Here is a 20,156-nt window from a genome sequence, read left to right as displayed (position 1 = left end):
GTCTTTGTGGAAGAGATCTTGTCAAATGAGCCCAATGTCACTCTTAGTGAATACAGACTGAGCTGAAAAAGGCACCATGTACGTTACGGCTGTGCAGGCAGAGAGCTAAGTGCTTCCTGACATTCTGATTTTAGAAGACAGTACTATACAGTATCAATAAAGCAAGTTAAATAGATTAAGAGCCAGATGACAGATCTCAAACAGAAGGTGTCAATGGGGAATCGTTAGCAAGGTTCCATGGGGAGCATGCTAGTCGATATTTTCATCGATGATCGAGAAGAAAATACAAAATCCTTGCTCAAAAAAATTAGCAGATGACAGGAAGATTGATGTAATGGTAAATATTGATGAGGAGAGAGTGAAATGTGGGTTGCTTGGTAATGCTGAGCCCATTCAAACACTGTATATATTAATGCAGCCCTGTGCAGAATGACACACCTACAGAGAGGGATTTCGGCTGTATTTATGAACAGGGAGTGTATCCCAGACAAGAGAGAGCCTCCAGAAAGGCTCAAGGGTCACCACGGGTGACCAACCCAACACAAGGCTCTAATGTGATGCTGTGATGAAAAGAGCTGATGCAGTTCTTGGGGGAGAGAGTTACGCTTATTGCACTGCTGAGACTGACACAGAAACACTCCTGCAATTAAGGTGCCCACATATAAAAGGGGACACTAAAAAAGCAGAGAGGCTGGAGAGATGAGTCACAAAATTGATCTGAGAGCTGGAAAAAATATCATGCTGCAGAAGATTTCAGCTATATTGAGTTTATTGACAAAACTCTGTCACACCCCCTCCAAAACCAGAACAGTGCCGACCGCTCTTATCCAGCAAGACACAGAGAACCGGGGACTGAGAGCTGAATCCAACCAAGTTCAAATGAATTTTGGGTCAGAATAAGATAGCTCTCAGAGATGCTCAGAAAATTAGACACCTCTTGGAGGACAACCACAGTCTCTTCAGATTGCTAAGGAGCGTGTGGGCAGCACTTGCATCCCTACAGCACACGGGGGGGCAAACAGCGTGACCTAATAGACCCTTTTGTACCTATATCCCACACAAGTGCATCCCAGCAGGTCCGAGGCTAATCCCTGTCATGCACCGCAGGGAAGACGGGTAGCTCGGGAGACAGCACCGGCCTTGGAGCAATGAGGAGCTGACAAGGCACTGAGCAGGAAAGATGAGTGTTAGCTCCTCAAAGGCAAGGTTCAGAGCTCGAAGCCCGGTTAGCTGTGAGGAGTCTCCATCAAGTCTCACACCAGGAGCAAAATATGCGGGAAAGGATCTCTCACTGCTCTTGGAGAAACGCCAGCAGAGCGTTGTTGGCCAAGCAGCTTGGGAAACACCTCGTCCCACTTCTCCCTCTTGGTACCCAGCTGTGGGACCGATGGCTGCTGTGGGTGGGAGCGTTACCTCCCATGCCAAAAGCATCTCTGTGTTGACTCACTGCAGAAAACAGTTTGCTCTCTTTGCTTAGGGGAGAACACAGCCTTGGTTATTTTGTTAAAAAATGCCCGCCTTCCTACGCTCGATTCCCTTTTCATGATTAATGCAGAACGTAGCAAATGCGGAAGGGCTGCAGCTGGTGCATAGGTGGCTTCTGTGCCAGTCTCAGCTCTGAGCTGGCAGCATCATCCTCCCATCCCATGAGAGGGGAAGGTATCCCTGGGTTCAGACCAGGGGGGCAGGCAGATGCCATCTCAGTGTCTCCACCAAAAGACCGGCCCCACAACTGGGCATCAAATGGCCATGCCCCACTCAGCTCCCTGGTTTCAGAGGAAGCAGCAAGGAGAGGTACCCCATGGTGAATGGGGCATTCTCCCACCTGGAGGCACCACAAAGGGACATGAGCTGAGAACCAGTCCCAACCCCAGTGGTGGGGGCTCCATGGGGACAGAAGCCCGCCCAGCGCTACCAGGAAAGTGTCTGGTTTGCAGGAACATGCACACTTCGGTTAGGACAAAGGGAAGCACAACAGAAAGACACCAAGTCCTTGTGTGGCAGTGCTGGAGACAGAATCAGGGTCAGGCAGATTTTTAATTGGACTGGAACTGGAATTACAGGGGGGGAAAAACCCAACCCTGCTTTGGTTTAAAGAAAGGGGCTGGGGGGATAAGAGAAAAAGCCCTTCAAGTTTCTATGACAACTGGCACAGTAAGAGCCTACATCACAACTTCACTTAACACATTAAAAGCTGCACAGAAACAATGAAAACCAAAACTTTGTTCTACCATCAGGTCTGAGAGGGCTGTTCCCAACCAGAGAGCAAGCAAGGGGGTGATCCAGTGGTACCCCTGCCTGGGCGGGCACCCACAGCAGGGCAGCATTGGTTCAACCGGCCCAAACAACTCCTAATCCTGTTCCCTGGTCTTGAGGGACTGATGAAACCAAGTAGTTCCTTGCCCTGACCTCCCTCGGGCCAAGATAACTTAACTCTGAGTATCAAGGGTTCTGGTGCCATCCAGGGCATCTCTGTCCTCATAAATCTGGGTGTAGAGCACCCTGCTATGGTTCTGCAGCCCCAGCAGGCGTAGGGGCCCAGGGTGAGCAATAAGAGTTGTATAAAAAATAAAATTAATAAAAATGAAAATTAATAAAAGTTGTATTCATTCATACTTTAAAAAACAGTGGTCTTCAGCAGGACCTATCAGGCACATAACCGGTGTTGCTCCCCCGGGCTGCCTGGAGAGGGGGGCAGCAGCAGGACAGCCAGACACAGGGCCCCACTCACTTCACTGGGCGCAGATTGGCACCAACCTTCCCAGCTTCAAAAGCAAATAGTGCTATTAGCCTGGGCAGATAGCCCAGACGCCACAGGGTGAATCAGCAAGGCTATGGCCTCCTCGATCTCTGAGCTTCCAACTGATCTCTGACAGCACCGCACCCCATCAGGGATGTGTCACATTCCCTCTACAGCCACAGAGCAAAGAGGAGACCACAGCCGCCACTCCCTGCACAGAGCAAATATTCTTGGGGGGACAAAACCATTCCCAAGAGGCTGGAGACATAGACTGTCTTCCTGCTCCATGGCAAGGCTCTGAAGTGGCACCCCTGCACCCCTCAGGGAGCTGAAGGGACTGCACAGTCCCTGCCTGGCACACCACTGCACCCACTGTCCTCCAAACTGCATCAGGGCAAAGAGCAGCACCAGCCTCCCCCAGGGCAGAAACCCCTCCCCAGAGCAGCCAAGTCTCCAGAAGCCTTTCTGGGCTCAGGGCATTACTGGAAGGGACTGGCTCACCTTAGCTTAAAAGATCAGCCCACCACAGGGCAGAGGACATTTTTTGAAGGCCAGAAGGAAAGCTGCAGAGCTGGCCAGAGGCTGGAGTACCAGCTGGTCTCCTGCACCTGCTGCAAATATCCAAGGCACCTCTCTGCCGCGCCATGAGCTACCTCCCACCACTCATAGCCATTTCTGCTAACTCTCTGCTCCCCATCTCCTCTGCGCTGGCTCTGCTCTCTATCCCCGGATTGGCATTTGTTGAACCATGACATTTCTCCAAAGTACCTTTTAGGATTCTCTTCCTTTCCCAGCACTCAGAGAGGCTTTAGGCCCTTCCATCTGCCTGGAAGTCGGGCTCTAAATCCACTGGCCAAACCCCAGGGGAAATATTTTTTAAACTTGCTGCTGAGTTTCGATGTCTCAGGCACCGCTGCTAGAATACCCTGACCAGCATCATAACCTTTACTTAATTATATTGTGTGTGGAGGAGTTAACTCCCCAACTCTTCAGAAAAGTGGCTTAGCCAGGATTTGGGGTTGGAAGCTAGAAGTCCATCCACACTTGTGGTCACTTTTGGAGGGTTCCACTCCCCTTCAGCTGCCAAACTGCACTCATCCAAGGGGCACCCACCCCACAGACCCCTCACTGCTCTGCCATCCCACTGCCACCAGAGACAGTGCTTCATCCTATCCTATAACCAAAGCCAGAAGCAGCATTCTTTAACCCTGTGAAGATGGTTTGGGGGCAGTTTCTTGCAGCATTGAGTGTCCCATGGATTCAGAACAGAAAGAGGGCCTTGGCATTGCTTCTCCTACCCCACTGCTCTCCTTGCATCATCCTCACTGTGTCTTACTCCCCCCTTTCCCTGTGCATTCTCCTCCCACTCCTTGGCACTGTGCAGGTGAAGTTGAGCTCCTTGAAGAACATCCCAGCTGAATGACTCTCAGCCACTGCAGAAGAAGTCAGATGGAGCATATATGTGTGTCATTATCATCATTACTGTAACAATAATGTCTGAGTTAAGGAGGCAATAAAATGAACACCCAGTTTAGGAACACATCTAACTTATTATGATAGCCCTTAATGCTTCCAAGATGTAAATACTGATTTCTACATCCTTAAAAACACCACAGTTTTACAAGATAATGATTCAGCAACAAAACGCTCACTTTCATCTAAGTGCTGGCACAGAAAGGTTTTAGTCGAAGAGATGAAATGTTCTGCTTTAAGAGCAGGGTGACAACGAATTAGCTGCAGAGACATCTTGGCGTAATGAAGACTGCAAGGCAAAACAAACATGAGCTGCTGCTTTATGTAAGGTGGTTTCAAAGGTTCCTTATGTGTTTACATGTCTGAGGCTTAAGCACAGAAGGCGGGCGGCAGTCTTTAATCTGAAATGGAGACAGAGCCATGAGGTGCCTGTATAAAAGGACTGTGGGATTCTGCTGAAGCAAGAATGGGCTCTGAGACATCAGGTCTCTTCAGCATGGTCACATTATCCCAAGGGAATAAACAGGCGGATCAATGGAGAGCATTTTGTGTTGCTACAGCAGTGTCTCTCTTGACACCTCTAAAGCGCCTGGCAAATATTAACTGCTCCCAAGTGACGACTCTCTTGACAGATGAGCACTGCTCTCAGCAGAGGACATAGCACAGGGAGGGAGTGCAAGCAGCTCCTGCAGCAAGCCAGTGACACTTTAATTAAACCCAGGTATTTCAGTCTACATTTGCTAGGGGTTTTATGATTGTTATTAACTACCAAAATTCCTTTCTGGGTGCGAAGAAACTGAGTTCCAGTCAGTGCCTGACACTGAAGAGCAAATATATGCCAGGGAGAATTAGCAAACACACCAGCCTTTCTCAGTTCCTGTCAAGACACTTCCAACCAGCCTTGCCAGGAGAGTTATTAAGCAAAAATCGCCTGTCCTAGGAAAGCCTATTCCTGTCTCTGAGCATGATGTCCCTGGGTCTTTAGCCAGCAGGTCCTTGCTCAGGAAACTGCCTTGACAAAGCAGTCAAGGGCCCTCTGTCAAATTTGGAAGCACCTCTGGAAACCCAGATATTCTAACAACATTACAGCTGTATAAGCATCTTCCAAAATCAGGATGACAAAGGAGCAACAGCTCAGGCGCTGGACTCAGCCCACGAGGTGCTTCTTCCCTCGTCCCTACAAATGCTGGCCAGATCCCTGATGGAGCAGGGCTGCAGATGGGGTTGCAATGGGGAAAAGTATGTGCCCAACCTGTATGAGATGAGCATTACTAGGTCAGGATATATCATCTGACATTTGAACAAGCTGCCTTGGAAGCACCTGTTTGCATGGGATGGCTGGAGCAGTCAGTGTAAGTGAGGAAACCTGTGCAGATGTTTGCTCTCTGCTGGACTTGTGGCCATTCCCAATATGCCAGGCTCTTCCCTCAGATATTTCAGCTGTCTTTGTGTCCCTGTTCTTTCTAAGCTGGTCTCTAGCCCATTCCATTATCAAGTGATATAACTTTTTTTAAGATTAATGCTTCAGCCTTTTTGACTCAGGCTGCATCCTTCCATTTAACATGGAAAGAGAACAGCACCTCCCAGACACAAAAAGCCAGGAGTCACAACTCCTGACATGGGCCAGCTGTTGCAGGAACATCCATGAGCACTCTCACTGAAACCCTCAGAAGTAAAGTGCCTCCCCCAGAGCAGGCAGCAACATCATTTCAGCTCTGGTGGCTCCATCCTGGGCACCTCCGACTTCCTGCAATGGAGGCCCACCTTCACTACACTTCCCTGTGTGCTTGACTCACTACAATTGGGGCAACCCAGCAGGAGATCTGTAACTTAAAACCTCTTGGAGAGACTGGGCAGAGGGGAAGAGGGTAAAGGCCATCAAAGGTTGGTGGGTGAGGGTAGACCTCTCCATACCCTTGATGAGCACTGGACTACTCCAGGCACTTAGGAAACACTCTACTGCTGGCTGAGATAGACCAATAGTAACTATAGGGTGAGGGAACATAGTAACAGCATTTCCATTTCTGAAGGGAAGACACGACAAAGGAAGGAACCTCTTAGAGTAACAGAAGGAAACTCAGATGTAACCTGAAACTCGGGAGTAGAGGAGGATATCTGATCAGAGAAAGCTTCTGAACATGACAGGAGTGGAGCAAGATTCACTCCCAGGACAAGCGGTGATAAAACCCTTTGCTCAGATTTCTGGCATGTGTCTCTTTCTTTTTTTTTCTATAACCTACATCTGCTGTGAGAGCCCCAAACCACCGACCCAAGAGCAGGACTTCTGACCCTGCTCCCACAGTGCAGAGGGTTTGGTTGGCAGGATGACCTGCTGCCTCTGAAGTGCAGAAAAGGAAAAGCAGAGGCACAGTCATGTTTGCTCTGGCATGTGGGGGCTGTAGGGCCAGCCATCTGCTGCCAGACTTCTCCCAGATCACCAGCCTTGAACCATCATGGCTCAGCTCAGCTCTGGAACCAGCTGCTACCCGTGCTTTGGCTGCTCACTGCTGCCTTGACCAGGGCTCACAGAACATGTCTCTGGAGCTGCTGCAGAAGTGCTGACTTCTCCTGAGCCCTCAGCAGGTTCATCAGACCTCTGGCAGCTGTCAGCGATACTTCTCTGCTGAGAAAGGCCAGGTGCAGTCCTGCCAGAGGCTGAGGGCCTCTGTAAAGCACCTGGCCCAGCCTTGCAGACAGGCTATGGCAGCGAAAGCAGGACTGACTGCAACAGCCACAGTGCCCGCATCAGCCAGTGGGTCAAAAAGCCAGATCGGATGGGGGAAGTGGTACCTGGGCAACGTCACAGCCACAAACTCTACCAGTCACAACCCCAGAGCAGCCACTGAGGGATGTAAATAGGATGGGCATTAACCTAAGTTGCACTATTATGATTAGCCAAGTCACAGCTGATATCACAAGTTGTTTGGCCAAACCATGGAGGTCCCGTAGCCTCATGGCACAGAGGAACAAGACAGCACTGACAAGACACCCTGTATCTACGACACCTTTTTCACCAGCAACCACCACTCTGACCCAATAGGTCTGCAACTTCAGTGAGATGGGCAGCCCACGTTCTCCCACTTAAGGTTTTTCAGATGAGATGAGCTATACAAGTAGCACTATAATTGTTGCTGCCTAACACCAAAACCACCCTTCAGGAAAACCAAAGAGTAAGAGCTCTTGGTGTATTTCTTCCAAATCTCTTACTTAGAGTCTCACAAAAGCTTCAGATGGAATACGGACACTAGAGATGCTTCAATCTTTTGTAAGTCTGCTTGTCAAAACACACATTCTACATAAGCACACAGTGCACTATGATAAGGAGCACCGAAATCTTGGTTGACCGTTGGTAGAGGTCACAAAAGCATGATTATAAGTCCTTTGCCAAATGTGTGTTCATTTTGTTGTTGCATCCACGATGACTCCATAACCTCCTGGGATATCCCTCTGATCTCCCAGAAAGCCATGCGGGATTAAACAGCCTGGGAAATGGCTCTGGCTGTATTTTCAAGTCTTCAGCTGCCAAGTGTCTTGGAAAGCTGATGATCAGCACTGCCTTGGGGTGAGCAGGCAGAGGAGTTCCCTGAAATCAGGCTTTTCAGTACAGACCTAGGCGATGAGCATTGAGTTTTAAAAACTTTTGGTGGCATAAAGGAAGAGGAACCAGAAGATAACTAAAGTACACGCACACACCCGACACTTGCACTCTCCGCCACAGAGAGTGAGCAGGCAGCTCCGTGAGGCGCTCAGTGACACAGCCTGCCATCCCCGGGACACCTTGGACATGCCTCCTCTGATGCTAAGAGCAACTTGGACTAGGATGCTGCCTTGGTGCTCACTGCCTGCTCAGAAACCTCTGGGAAGCAGCTCTGCAGGAAAGTTTTGGAAAGCAGCAAAAAATAGGAAGTGCAGAAGCACAGTGAGTTTTGGAGGAGAAATTTCCTCAACTCAGTTCCTTCTGAATTTTCCAAAACCACACTTCTCTGACAATCCTGCATGTCACAGCACTGTTCCACAACTTCAAAACCACCTATGGTGTTTTTTCCAGAGGAATAAAGGTGTTAACATAAAGATGTTCACTTCCCTAAACAAAGCAGGAGCAAGGCAAGGTCCCACAAGCAACATGCTCAGCAGCACAATACACAGCTGCTTAGTGGTCAGGGCCAGAACCGAACCTCTCAGCATGGATTTTCTTACGAGTTAGCCATTAACCAAGAAATGACACTGTCAGACACATCCTTGCAGCAGAGACAATCCTCCTGCCTCAAAGGTGCCATGCTGCGGCAAGGCTCTCCAAATGCTGGGTGCAACAACATAACCAGCCTGCGAGTGCAAGTTCTGCTTGCATTTTAATATGGGTCTAGAGGTTGACAGCTGTAAGTGTTCTGCTCTTGCTCACTCGCCTGTGGACTGTCGCAGCCAGTTCAGAGCCATGGCCAAGGGCACGCACTAAGTAACCAACTGCTTATGTTAGTAGGGTGATTTGCAGATCCTTTGTTCATGTTCATGAATATAGTGGCTCTAGAGAGCCTCTCCCTTTCCTTTCACCCCTGTGGCTCACCGCGTTTTACAAAACACAACGGATGGAAGATGACAGGCATCAACGTCAAAGCACGGGCTGAGGAAGATGTGCTTCAAGATCAGCTCGTTGCAACACAGAACTAAAGCCTTCAATTCCCCAAAGCAGCTCAGCTGTGCAAGCCTGGAGCAGAAGGAGCCAGAGGTGGGAAAGGTCATCCCTGCATCCCCCACTCCTGGCCACCAGGTCCCCGCTCTGTCCCTCAGGCTCAGTCAAGCTGTCATGATTCTTTCTGACCCGATTTAATGATTTGCATATGCCCTGAAGCCAAAATGATTGACAGCCCTGCCACTGTTATCCTCACTTGTGTAATTGCAGCAGCTATTCTTGTACATTGAAATGTCTAATCTTAGCAAGCCACAGAGCTGCTCGATAATATGGACCAACTGGGAATTTCCATGCAATTACTCACCACAGCTACTGGCACTTACTTTGGCTGGTAAAAGTCCTTCTTGTCCGCTGACCCCAGGCTCTGCAAGACACAAAAGACAGATGTATTTCTTTAACACTTCGCCAAGCAAGTATCATTGATGAAGATGTGTGGCGAGCAGGAAAAGGCATGCACCTATACTTTTTGCTGCCCGGTGGGTATTTGTGGGCTGGCTGGACAGGGCAGACAGCTAGGATCTTCAGCCACTGGACACACTGTAGGCAGAGACCACAGCAGCCAAGGATGTAAAAATAAAGTCAAAGCAGAGGTGTGGGAATGCATTAAGTCTGAACCCAACGTATTCAAGCATGTCTGTCTCTCCCAACACTTGCAGAAGCATGGCACCTTGTGTCAGGAGGTGACTTGTGTCCTCTCAAGCCTGCCCAGCTGTAAAGTGGACAAAGTGCAGGGTAGGCAGATGGACTGAGCCACCACTGCCTGCAGAGACCCTCCAGCAGGGCAGGGGACTGAGCCCAGGGCCCACAGTCACTCCCTGGGGGCAGGACCATGAAATTCCTCTGCCAAGAAGAACGGCATCAGATTCCCAAGGACATGCAAGCTTTCGGAGCAGAGACAGCCTGATGCACACTCAGGTTCCCATGCTCTGCCAACTCCACTGACAGCACAGTCTGCTAAAAGCCTGGGAGCATGCTAACACAGGCTGCTGGAGTGCTGGGGTCCCCTGGGAGACCCCAGCCAGGCTGAGCCTCCTCACAGGGAGCCTTGGGGCCACAGGCATCCCACAGAACTTGCTTCAGGTGCAAGGCAGGGCATGGGCATGACACGCACAGAGCACATGTGCACTGCCGTGCCTTGCCCTGCTGTCTGATGGGGCTATATACACCCACATATGCCCAAGACTCTCCCCCGTCAGCCCTTGTCTCATAGGAAGCCGTGGCAGAGGCTGGCCCCCTGCCCTGCTCGTGGCACGCTCTTGCTGAGTGCGGCAGGGCCCCCACCACGGAGGGACATGGAGGGGCAGGCTGTGCCCGACATAGCATGCTGCTCACGGAGAGCAGCGCCGGGGCAGACAGACAGACAGATCCACCAAACCTGGGTGTCAGCAAAGCCGCCGCACTGCCAGAGCCCTCTCCTCCTTCTCCTCCTCCTGGGGATGGTCCTTGCCCTTGTACCTTTCCAGGATGGGGGACAGTGGGCAGCGGCGTGGGGTGGCCCCACCATCCGCCCCGTCCCTGTCCCGGTGCAGGCAGCAGACGTGTGCCGGCGTGCACCAACACTTGCGGGAAGCACACTGGGGCTCTGGGGCTGCTGTTGTAGTTTTGCTCCGTGGTTGCCAGGCAATGGCGAGCACAAACGCCAAAGCAGCAGGAGCAGCGGGGCCGAATGCTAATCAGGGGCGCAGGAGCTCTGCTGGCACTCTCCACTGGTGCTCCCCCTCACCGGTCAAAGCTGCCGGGTGCTCCTACCCTGGGACTGAAAATCAAGCGGGGAGAGGAGGGACCCAGCTTTTAAGCAGGCAGGGATCCACTGTCACCGAAACTTCTCCCGAAAAGGTTCCTCTGGCCAAGCCAGCAAGATGGGGCCGTTGTTTGGCGGTGGCTGAAACTAAACCTGCAGGGTGGGATACATGGGTCTGGATGTGTGTCACCCTCCTGCACATCTCCCGGGCACACACTTGAGCTCTGCCTTGGGGTAGAGCTGGGAGCACACAAGGAGCAGCCCTTTGGGGTGGGAAGATCTCATCTGCCCGCATGCCGATTCCCATGTTGGTGTGCAAAGCTCTGAGCGATCCCCACCAGCCAGAGATGGCAGCACCCTATGGCTCTACCCGCTGCTTCCCCTCCTCTGACACGACAGCAGCAAGAAGCTACAGAAAAGCCCCACGGGCTCAGTGGCCAGACACCAGAATGGGGTAACCCAACGTTGGCACAGAGAGGTGGTGGAGTCTCCAGCCTTCCAAAAGACGTTCAAAACCCAACTGGACATGGCCCTGGGTGTCCAGGAGAACCCAGTGTAGATGACCCTGCTTTGAGCAGGGGGTTGGACTGGGTGATCTCCAGGAGATCCCCAGATCTCCTCAACCACTCTGTACATTCCTGAAATAGCAAAGAAATGAGCACAGCTAACTGCACAGAGCAAGTGCCCTGAGTGGTGGGACCTGTCCTCCAAGCTCATAGCACATGCTGGAATACTCCATTCCCTCCGGCACAGCATTCCCATAAGTATTTCCTTACTTCTTTAAACTTGACACCTAAAACCCAGGGTGCTGGTTCCCAAACTATAGATTGGTTGCAATAAGGTTCACAAGTCATGACAAATTCAGTTCCTTCTGCTACCCACGCTAGCAGGGATCACACAGATCTGCTGATATTTAAGGAGAAGCCACTAGCAAACAGCTTTCTCAACACTATTGAAACAATACAGAGGAAACCTGCATGCTCCACAGTCAGATCCCCCACCCAGACTCAGCTGAGGTCCATGGGAAAAAGTTCCCATCAACCCCATAGCCAGCTCCAGACAGTACCTGACCTTTCTGATAACTGATAGCAGCAGGAAATGATGCTGACATTTTTCTACATTTCTAAAATGCCGGGGGGGCTATTACTATCATCAATATTCCCAGCACAGGAGACGACAAAATCTGCAGCAGCCTTTTCACAGAGTCATGGGTATCACAAACATTAACCTCCACTTGTCTTTGCTAGGATGGAAGCGACGATCTCTGAAATCAATCCCTAATAAGGGAAAACCATGTGGAAACTTGGAGAAAAGAAAGGTTATCACCTTCCAGTTCAGCTCTTGCAGAACAGGAGGTGGAGAAGCTCCAGCAAAGCCACGTGCTCTGTGCCCACACCGTGCCATGGCTGCAGGTGCCCACGGGACCCACAGACTGCCCACCCTGCCACACACTCTGCGGGTCACCAGCCCGGGTGTGCCACAAGCCGCTGGTAGGATGAGCTACACAAGCATGTTAAGAGAAGGGTTTACTGTGAGTTTATCAAGCAATTATTTTTTAAGAGTCACAGAAAACTAAGGAGGTTTTCTGAAGATATCTGGAATAAAACAATGAGATACTAACTTCACAGAGAGAAAAAAAAATGTGGAGTGATTGCAGCAATGATTAGCCAAAATAGCTGATTTTAAAGCTGATTAAGAAATAGCAAATGAGGAGGAAAAGCAGAATTCCAGCAATGTGTTCAGGGAATTGGGCCTGGAGCAAGGCCAGGAGCCACGGATCAGCTCCTGGCTCTACCATCACTCCAATGGCCTTCAGACATTTCTTCCCTCTCCATGCCTCAGTTTCCCCATACTGCCTCTGCGCAGCCCTTTGCCTCCTTCCCAGATAAGAAAGGGACCATGCCCAGTGGTCAGGTGAAGTCTCACAGGTCCACCCCACGACACTGCATTTCTTTCTCCCAAGCACACACAAAACCAAGGTGGCTGTGGATCCAGAGGGCTCCAGGAGAGTGGCAGGAAAGTAACTTGGCCACAAGAATCACTAGTGAATGGAGGAGACCTTGCTGGATGCTGGAAGACGTGATGCCTGTGCAGGAGAAGGTGGTCAGGGCCAGCAGCAAGACCTAAGGCAAAGACAAGTTTTTGACTCTCTGTAAGCAAGATCCTCATGAAAAAGTGGAAGAAGTGAGTGCAGGCACACATGGTGTCACAACAGGAGCCATAGACAGGGACCACCCACCAAGGTGGTTAATAAACCAGGTAAAGGATAAACCAAAGACACCGTGAAAACTGCAAGTAAATCAGTGCAGAGCCATCAGCAGGAGGAAGGAGGCGAGAAGTCAGCGATTCCCTGAGACCACAGGGCACCTTGACACTGGCCTGACTATGTGCAGCAGTTCACCATAAGATGTTGCTGTAGTAAAAATAAAATGCCCAAGGCATTTTTCCAAGGGCAGGGACATCAGAACAACCTGATACAACCAGCCAGGAGCACTGAGAGAGCTCAGAGCAGCACCTGGAAAGATCCTCCCAAGCAGGGGAGCTGGCCTTCACCGATGGCTTGGAGATAGGAATGAGAAAGCACTTCGGGAACTGGTGATGGGAGGCTGCAGGCAGGACCGAGCATGGGTGCTGCCTGATGTAACATGGTGCATGAAGGGGAAGCAGCTGAAGCATCTTGCCTGAGGCAGCAGCGTGGGCTGCGACAGTGCCACGAGCCTCTGTCCCACTGCACCAGGTACCATGGTCTCAGCCAGCACCCGCAAGAGGGGAAGATTATGGAAAAGTGGTCAAGCGAAGGATGGGACATAAGGAAGCTGAGTGAGGGAAAGGGAACACACAGCCTGACTCTTAGATAAAATGTCCTGGCACTGAGCTTGAACAGAGTTTGAACCAACTCCAGTGGGAGGGATAGAGCAGTGTTTCTGAGGGGTTTGAAAAAGCCGACTAGATAAACCATTGAGGCTGGCACAGAGGGGACTGTTCTGGCCTTACAGGGAGGTGGGACTGGCTTTTCTTCTCTTGCCTGTGCCCGGGGACTGAAAGAGCCAGAGAGCTCCCAAAAATGCGTAAAAGGTGACCTGGTATTTTCTGGGAGGAAAGATCAATTTCCCCTGAACTGATATGGGATCTGGAGGCTTTTAACTATGCAGGTATACAATAAAAATCAAATGCCAGCCTGAATGCGTGCACTGTTGTTGGTTGATCTACAGGCTTCCAGGAGAGTTGTCTGCTGGTGGCTCCTGTGCATCAAGGTATAGCTGGGGTCTCCAGAGAGGCATGGCTGCAGTGGCATAGCTCGGGTCCCAGAATAAATCTGGTAGCCCCACAGTCTCCCAGAGACCTGCGGCTGCTCAGGATGCTGGGGGAGACCCTGGTCATCCCGGGAGGGAGTGGAGCATCCCCCAGTTCAAAGAGTCCCCTGCAAAGCTCAAGCCCCCCCGCAGTGTGAGTCACCTCCCAGCCCGACCTGCTGCGCTGCTTCTCACTTGCTCATTTCATTGATGACTCAGGGTTTAGGAAGCACATTTTAAATCCCTTAATGAAATAATGGAGAGAGTCACTTTTATCAGCCTATATTTTTAAAGCAAATACTTCAAGTGAGTCTTGTGCCCATTTCCACCCTTTCCTCCCAAGACATGGAGACAAGCGACCATGGGGACCAGCAGCATGGGGGCATCTGGAGGGGCAGGAGCAGACCCTGACACCCTCGCACGTGGCACCAGGCAAGGCAGCTACCAAAAAGCTGCCAGGCTACATCCTCCACCCCTCCAGTGTTCATGCTCCTGCTGCCACTAGGGCCAGGAGAGGAAGGTGGGACACCAGGATGCTGTCCCAGATGACATTCTCAGAGTGTGACAGTGCCTGCAAGGCCTCACTACCCCGAGTGTGTGCATTCTGAGCACCTTCTGAGCGCCTGCCCTTTTGGATGCAGCCGGGGACTGTCTTTAATCTCTTTCCTCTGCAGAAGAAACAACCACCCGAGCAGAGGCAGCAGCAGGAGGGGACGCTGACGCCAAGCCCACAGCTCCTGTGTGCCAGGATGCAGCCTGCCAAGAAGCAGGGATTGCCTGCCAATATGATTAAGAAATTGTTGTCTTGAGGTCATTGCCACTTCTATCCTCTGCTTCTCCCCATACAAGAATACCTGAGCCAGGTTTGCACTGCCCTTGTTTTGATAAAAGGACCTCTCCGTGCGATGCTCAGAGCTCTTCTGCTCTTGCAGAAAAGTGCAACATCAACGCTGAAAGCACAGCATCGCAGGAACACCTTAGAAATGCCATAAGGGAAAGGCAGGGCAACAGGACACCAACTTCCCCAGTACTTTTACACTGAAACAAGATGAACTGAGAGGCCAAAGTGGATTTATTAGCTATAAGAACCTATGCCCAGGTTCTCAGAAAGCACCTTTGCAGGGGTGTGAAAATGCAGCCTCCCAAACTAGTAGAGCAAAATGCAGCTGCATCTGGGCCATTCACAGGGCTTGCACACTGGCATCAAAACCAGTGGACCGGTGGCATTCCCAGTGCTGCCCTTCCCAACCCTCCTCACCAGGGCAGGGCAATCACTGGGACATGCACACAACAACCCAGCTCCCTTTGGTGCTACAAAACAGGCTTCTTTCACATACTATATTTTGTACAAAATGTCAAGACATTTGTGGGCTTGTCTCTTTATTTAAAACACAAACTATGATTTTCACAAAGTTTTTGCAAACCTGTGAGAATCTCAGCCAACATGAGTGCCTGAAATTATTCTCTTAATTTCACATTTCAGGCACTATGTAAACTATTTTGCAAGTTATTTAAATCATATATTTAAAAAGTCCAAGTTACACAACATATATAAGCTACCAGGCAGGCTTCCCTAGGACAGCTCATCTCCAGAGCCAGCCTTGCTGGTCCATGATAAGAATTAGCACAACATATTGCAGACATTTGAAAAGATGACACTGATTTAAAGGACCACTCTGAATTCCAAAATTCAGCCAAGCTGGGGAAATAACAGGGTTGGAAACAAGGATGCTCACGAAAGGAAGGCAGAGGTATTGTACTATTTATTTATTCATGCCAGCAGACATCAATCCTGTTGCACTTTTTCCTCTCCTAAATGTTGCCAAGCATAATCTCAGCTCATCTTTTTTAGGCAGTGTCTCTGTGAGAACAAAGTTATTAGCAAGGCTGAAGAAGCATCATGCAATTATTTAGAAACTACACCAAAATAATCCCCAAAGACAAGTGGCTGCTTGCAGGTGGCAGCTTTCTAAGTCATTCCAATAAAATCTGGCTCAGTAACTCCCAGCGTAATCAATGCCCACACAAACAAAAGAGATAAAAACCGAGGGATGAGTTATTTTTCCATGCTAGAAGAGCATTCTGCAAAACAAAATTGTGGGCCATTGCCGACAACAGTTACGCTGCAAACCTGCCATCCATGCCTGGTCATCTGCCGGGACCTCAGCGCCTGCCCCAGCAGCCGCAGCATCCCCAGGCCAGGTTCCCAAGCTGGGCTGGGCAGATTCCAGGGGCTTTGGGCACGGGAGTAGGTGCTTGGCCCCCAGGGCAGGACAGAGTGGAGGAGACTGAGGCTGCCCAGCCCATCTTCCCTCCATCCCGGCTTCTCACCCCTGGATCCTGGCAGCTCATGCTTACAGGCGCAGCCGTTCATCGAGCTCCACGTATCTGCAACATGCTGCAATTATGAGTAATTGGGAGCCGATGCCTGACTGTTGGAAGGGGAATAAAATTCAGAGCCTGGGATGTGAGAGAGTTGTCTGGAAGGAAGAGGAAAGAGATGTCACCCCCCCACCCCAGCTAGCAGCATCCCTCTGAGCAAGGGGTGACCTACCTGGAGCACCCCGAGGCTTGGCATGCCATGCACTCCTGTCTCCCTCCAGCCCCCTGCCTCTGGCACAGGTTTGGACAAGAAACCAAAGGGCTGTGGGAGTGCTGCCTCCTCCGCTGCAGACACCATCTCCCCTCCGCAGGCTTTAGCACCCATCCTGCCTTACACCATGACCTGTCCCCAGCACTGTACCCCTCTGGGCACTGCCAGGACCCTGGGTTAATACAGCCCTGAGTCTCTCCAGAACATGAATTTGAGGCCAGATGAACCCTCAAATCCTAAAACCTGCATTTCAGGCCAGATGAACGGGATTGCTCAGACAAAAATCACAGTGATAACTCTTGCCTTCCATGCGGCAGGGCTGCAAAGCAGCTCACACCTGGGATGGAGCTCCAGGCCACCCAGCTCAGCACAGCTTTGCACTGCCAAAGGCCAGCTTTGCTGGAGAGCAGATCCCTGCCTGAGTGCTGAAGTACAGGGGTGATTAAGGAACAGAGGCCACAGGGCAGAACAAAATCTGGTGGCAAGGGAAGAGTCAGGTCCAGGCAGCAGACTGCCTGCCCGGATGGAGAGCTGGAAAGGGCTGGCTTGAGGAAAGGAGGGCACATGCAACTGGGAATCAGAAAAGGGCCTCAGTCTCTCCGATAATGGCATTTTGGCAAAACTGAAGCACTGGTGGACCATAGTGGGATGCGAGAGCCGCCAGAATTTCTGCACATGCCAGCCCCAGCCTCTTGCTGTCGTGATCCTGCCTCCTTCTGCCTCAACTACAAAGGCTCCAAGGAGGGGGCGGGTGATTCCCCACAGACCCGACCCAGCCAGGGGAGGATGCCAATGGCTCTAACATGTTCATTCTTCAGTGGCTAGCTCATCCCAGCCCAGCTCTGGAGCAGGAGCCTGAACCAGCTATCACACTTGCCTGCAAACAGCACTGACCCTGTGCATGCACACAGGGCATTGACACTCATCCAAGTTGGGCTTTGAGGCCAATGGAAGTTGAAAAACATGCTGAAAACTAGAGAAATGTGCTTTTAGACCATTTAGGGTGGAAGGAGAAGGGAAACATGGCTATGCACGTGAGGTACACTGAGGTAATCCAGGGAACAGGAATGAAGCCCTGCAGCCACCCCCCAGCAGAGCAGCTCAACCCACACCTGGGAGCTGGAGGGGCTCGTGGTGTCCTCCAAGCATCTCTCCCCACTGGAGACACCATGGACCTACCCAGGAAGAGGTCCCATGTTTCACCAGCTCCCTTGGGCATCCTGACACCACAGTCTTGCTCAGATGCCAGCCCAAACCCACCAGAACACCATGCCAGGATGGCTCCTGCGAGCAGGTGGGCACCTACACTCCACCAGCTCATCTTACCAGAGGCTGAATGCTCTTCTCTGGTTGCTCATCCACCTTCATGCCTGGGATCCAGGAGGGGAAATCTCAGTGTTTTCCTAGGGGCTGAAATGTAAATGTAAACCTGGTTCTTTGGAATACAGGCTTCATCTTTCACCCAAGCTGTATCTGACCCCCAGGAAAGCGATGAGATGGGTTCTTCTGGTGAGCAGCCCCTCCAGAGCATGTCTCAGCAGCTCACCCTGGCCCTGCCGACAGGTTGCAGTCATGAGGGCCGGGCCAAGCCAGAGCAGTGCCAAACTTCCCCACATCATTAAATTCTGCTTCCTCTTCCTCCTCCTTGGAGCCCACCCTTGCAGGTGCATGGCACAGAGGAGCAGAGATCTGGGCACACGTGCACGTTGGGCCAAGGAGGGAGGGAGCCAAACCCCTGTGCTGCAAGCTGCATCAGCACAGCCCCCCCACCCACCAGACGCCCCCCAGCAGTGCTCGGCGACCCCCCTCCTCCCTTGGTCTCCTTCCACTTGGCAATTAAACACACACAACTGGGCTGGCCACAGCACAAACCCTCACAACTAGTTTCGGGTTCCTCATCGGCTGGAGTAATGAGGACAGGCTCTGTCCCTGAGCCTGCCTTCCTACTGGGAGGAAAAGCAAGTCTGCTAATGAGCATCTGCCAACACCCCCCAATAAACAAGTCCATTTGCGCTCATCTTTCATTCCCCTGCCACCGTCTCTTCCTCTGCCTTTCCACCCCCTCTCAGCATCTCCCCCAGCCTTCTCCCACCCCTGCCTTCCCCAGGCCGTGCTCCCCACGCCAATGGGGGCTGCTCACCCACAACTCCTTGCAGCTCACACCACGCTAAGGCAGACCTGAACTTCAAAGCATTGCTTTACCGAGAGCTCATCCAGGAAACTTTGTTTTCTCGACTTCTCTTGTACTTCTACATGCTTGTAAAAATTAATTTATGCATATATACACATTCATGCACGCACAGCCTCTTTATAAAAGTCTCCCTTTCTGGAAGGACCTCCCCGCGCCGTACTGAGGGCTGGCACAGACCGAGCCATGCACTTGCTGCTCATTGGAGCTTCTCTGGATGAAAGAACTTGTCAAATTGCTGGCAAAACCACCAGAGCTTGTAAACTCCTCCAGCTCAACAACAATATCCAGAGTGACACGCACACACAGGCGTGGGCACCTTCTCTCCGTGTTTTCATTAATCAAATCCTTAATTAGGTAGGTAAGGGCGCAGGAGCTGCAAGGGAGGAGCAGCAGACACCCCGCTGTACATTCATCAGTAGCCAGTACCAACAGTGTGCTGCACACGCTTTATTTTCTACCTGAACTTTTTCATTTTTTTCTTCTTTTTCTTGATTACAGCCTGCAAACTATTACAAACTATTACTGCAACTTTAAGCATGTCAGGAAAGAGCTGTGCTTGGGCTTAAGTGTTTGCAGAATCAGGGCCCAGACATGTAGCTGAATATGCTGCTATTTATAGTGTTAAGCCCCGAGCACGGCACACAGAGGGGGTGCAGCGCAGCTGAGTTCATGTTGCTGCTAGAACCTGTTTTTTTTTTATTTTGCCTCATTTGGGGTGGGGTGGGGGGTGTCAGCTGCCTGCTCTTAACATTGCATTCATGCACAGCCTGGTCTTTTCAAACATTTCTGGGTTTTTTAAATCTTTAGGTATACCAGCTCACACATGTTTATACTGGTTTATAGGTGAAGTTATGTATTTCATCACTGAAAGAAAAAAAAAAAAAGGCAAGTAAAAAGGCTGGAAGCTGAGTAGTCAGCTCTCAGCTCTAAGGGCCTGCAGTTAATTACACCCTGTCCTCCAGCATGTACTTTACATGCTGCACCGCAGGCCCCGCAGCCTGGCTGGGTGTCAGGCAGCCTGACAGCAGGTCTGCCCGCCAACCCAGCTAATTATAGTGCGGGGAGCAAATGAGCGGGTGCCCTCCTCGTCGCATGCTCCGCTCAATCAGCTGCAGCCTCCCAGGACACAGGGACTGCGGGCTGGAGCTCGGGCCAGGAAAGGCCATTCCCCTGAGGCATCTGGGGGGACTAGTGGGCACCACGACGATGAGGGTCTCCAGGAGAGTAGTTCAGGCAGTGTCTAAGGGCCCTGGCCCCAGAAGCCCCTTAGTGGGCTTGCCACTCACCACCCCACTCTTTTGACCTGCCCCACTGAGCACGGCTGGTCCCACTCCAAGCCTGGCTGCTGCCCAACCAGCCAATCAACCTTTGCTTAGACAGAACTCTGCATTTTCCTTGTTTTCTCCCTCTGTCTTCATCTGCCCACCCCCACCCCCAC

At 51.3% G+C, this 20,156-nt stretch overlaps 1 protein-coding gene across 8 annotated transcripts in view; it reads right to left on the bottom strand.

Annotated features, from left to right (window-relative positions):
- LOC113485713 (ankyrin repeat and fibronectin type-III domain-containing protein 1-like) overlaps positions 1-20,156 on the bottom strand; it is a 255,680-nt gene that overhangs the window by 65,234 nt on the left and 170,290 nt on the right. For all 8 annotated transcript variants that reach the window (XM_026859096.1, XM_026859100.1, XM_026859099.1 and 5 more), the window contains one exon: positions 9,224-9,264. In XM_026859096.1, coding sequence (XP_026714897.1) covers positions 9,224-9,264 — 41 coding nt within the window. The remainder of the gene's footprint in view (positions 1-9,223; positions 9,265-20,156) is intronic.

This window comes from Athene cunicularia (genome assembly GCF_003259725.1).
Source record: "Athene cunicularia isolate RWA chromosome 14 unlocalized genomic scaffold, athCun1 chr14_part1, whole genome shotgun sequence".
Lineage (NCBI taxonomy): Eukaryota > Metazoa > Chordata > Aves > Strigiformes > Strigidae > Athene > Athene cunicularia.
The sequence above is the reverse complement of the archived record's forward strand: the minus strand, read 5'-3'. Positions and strand labels throughout refer to the sequence as shown.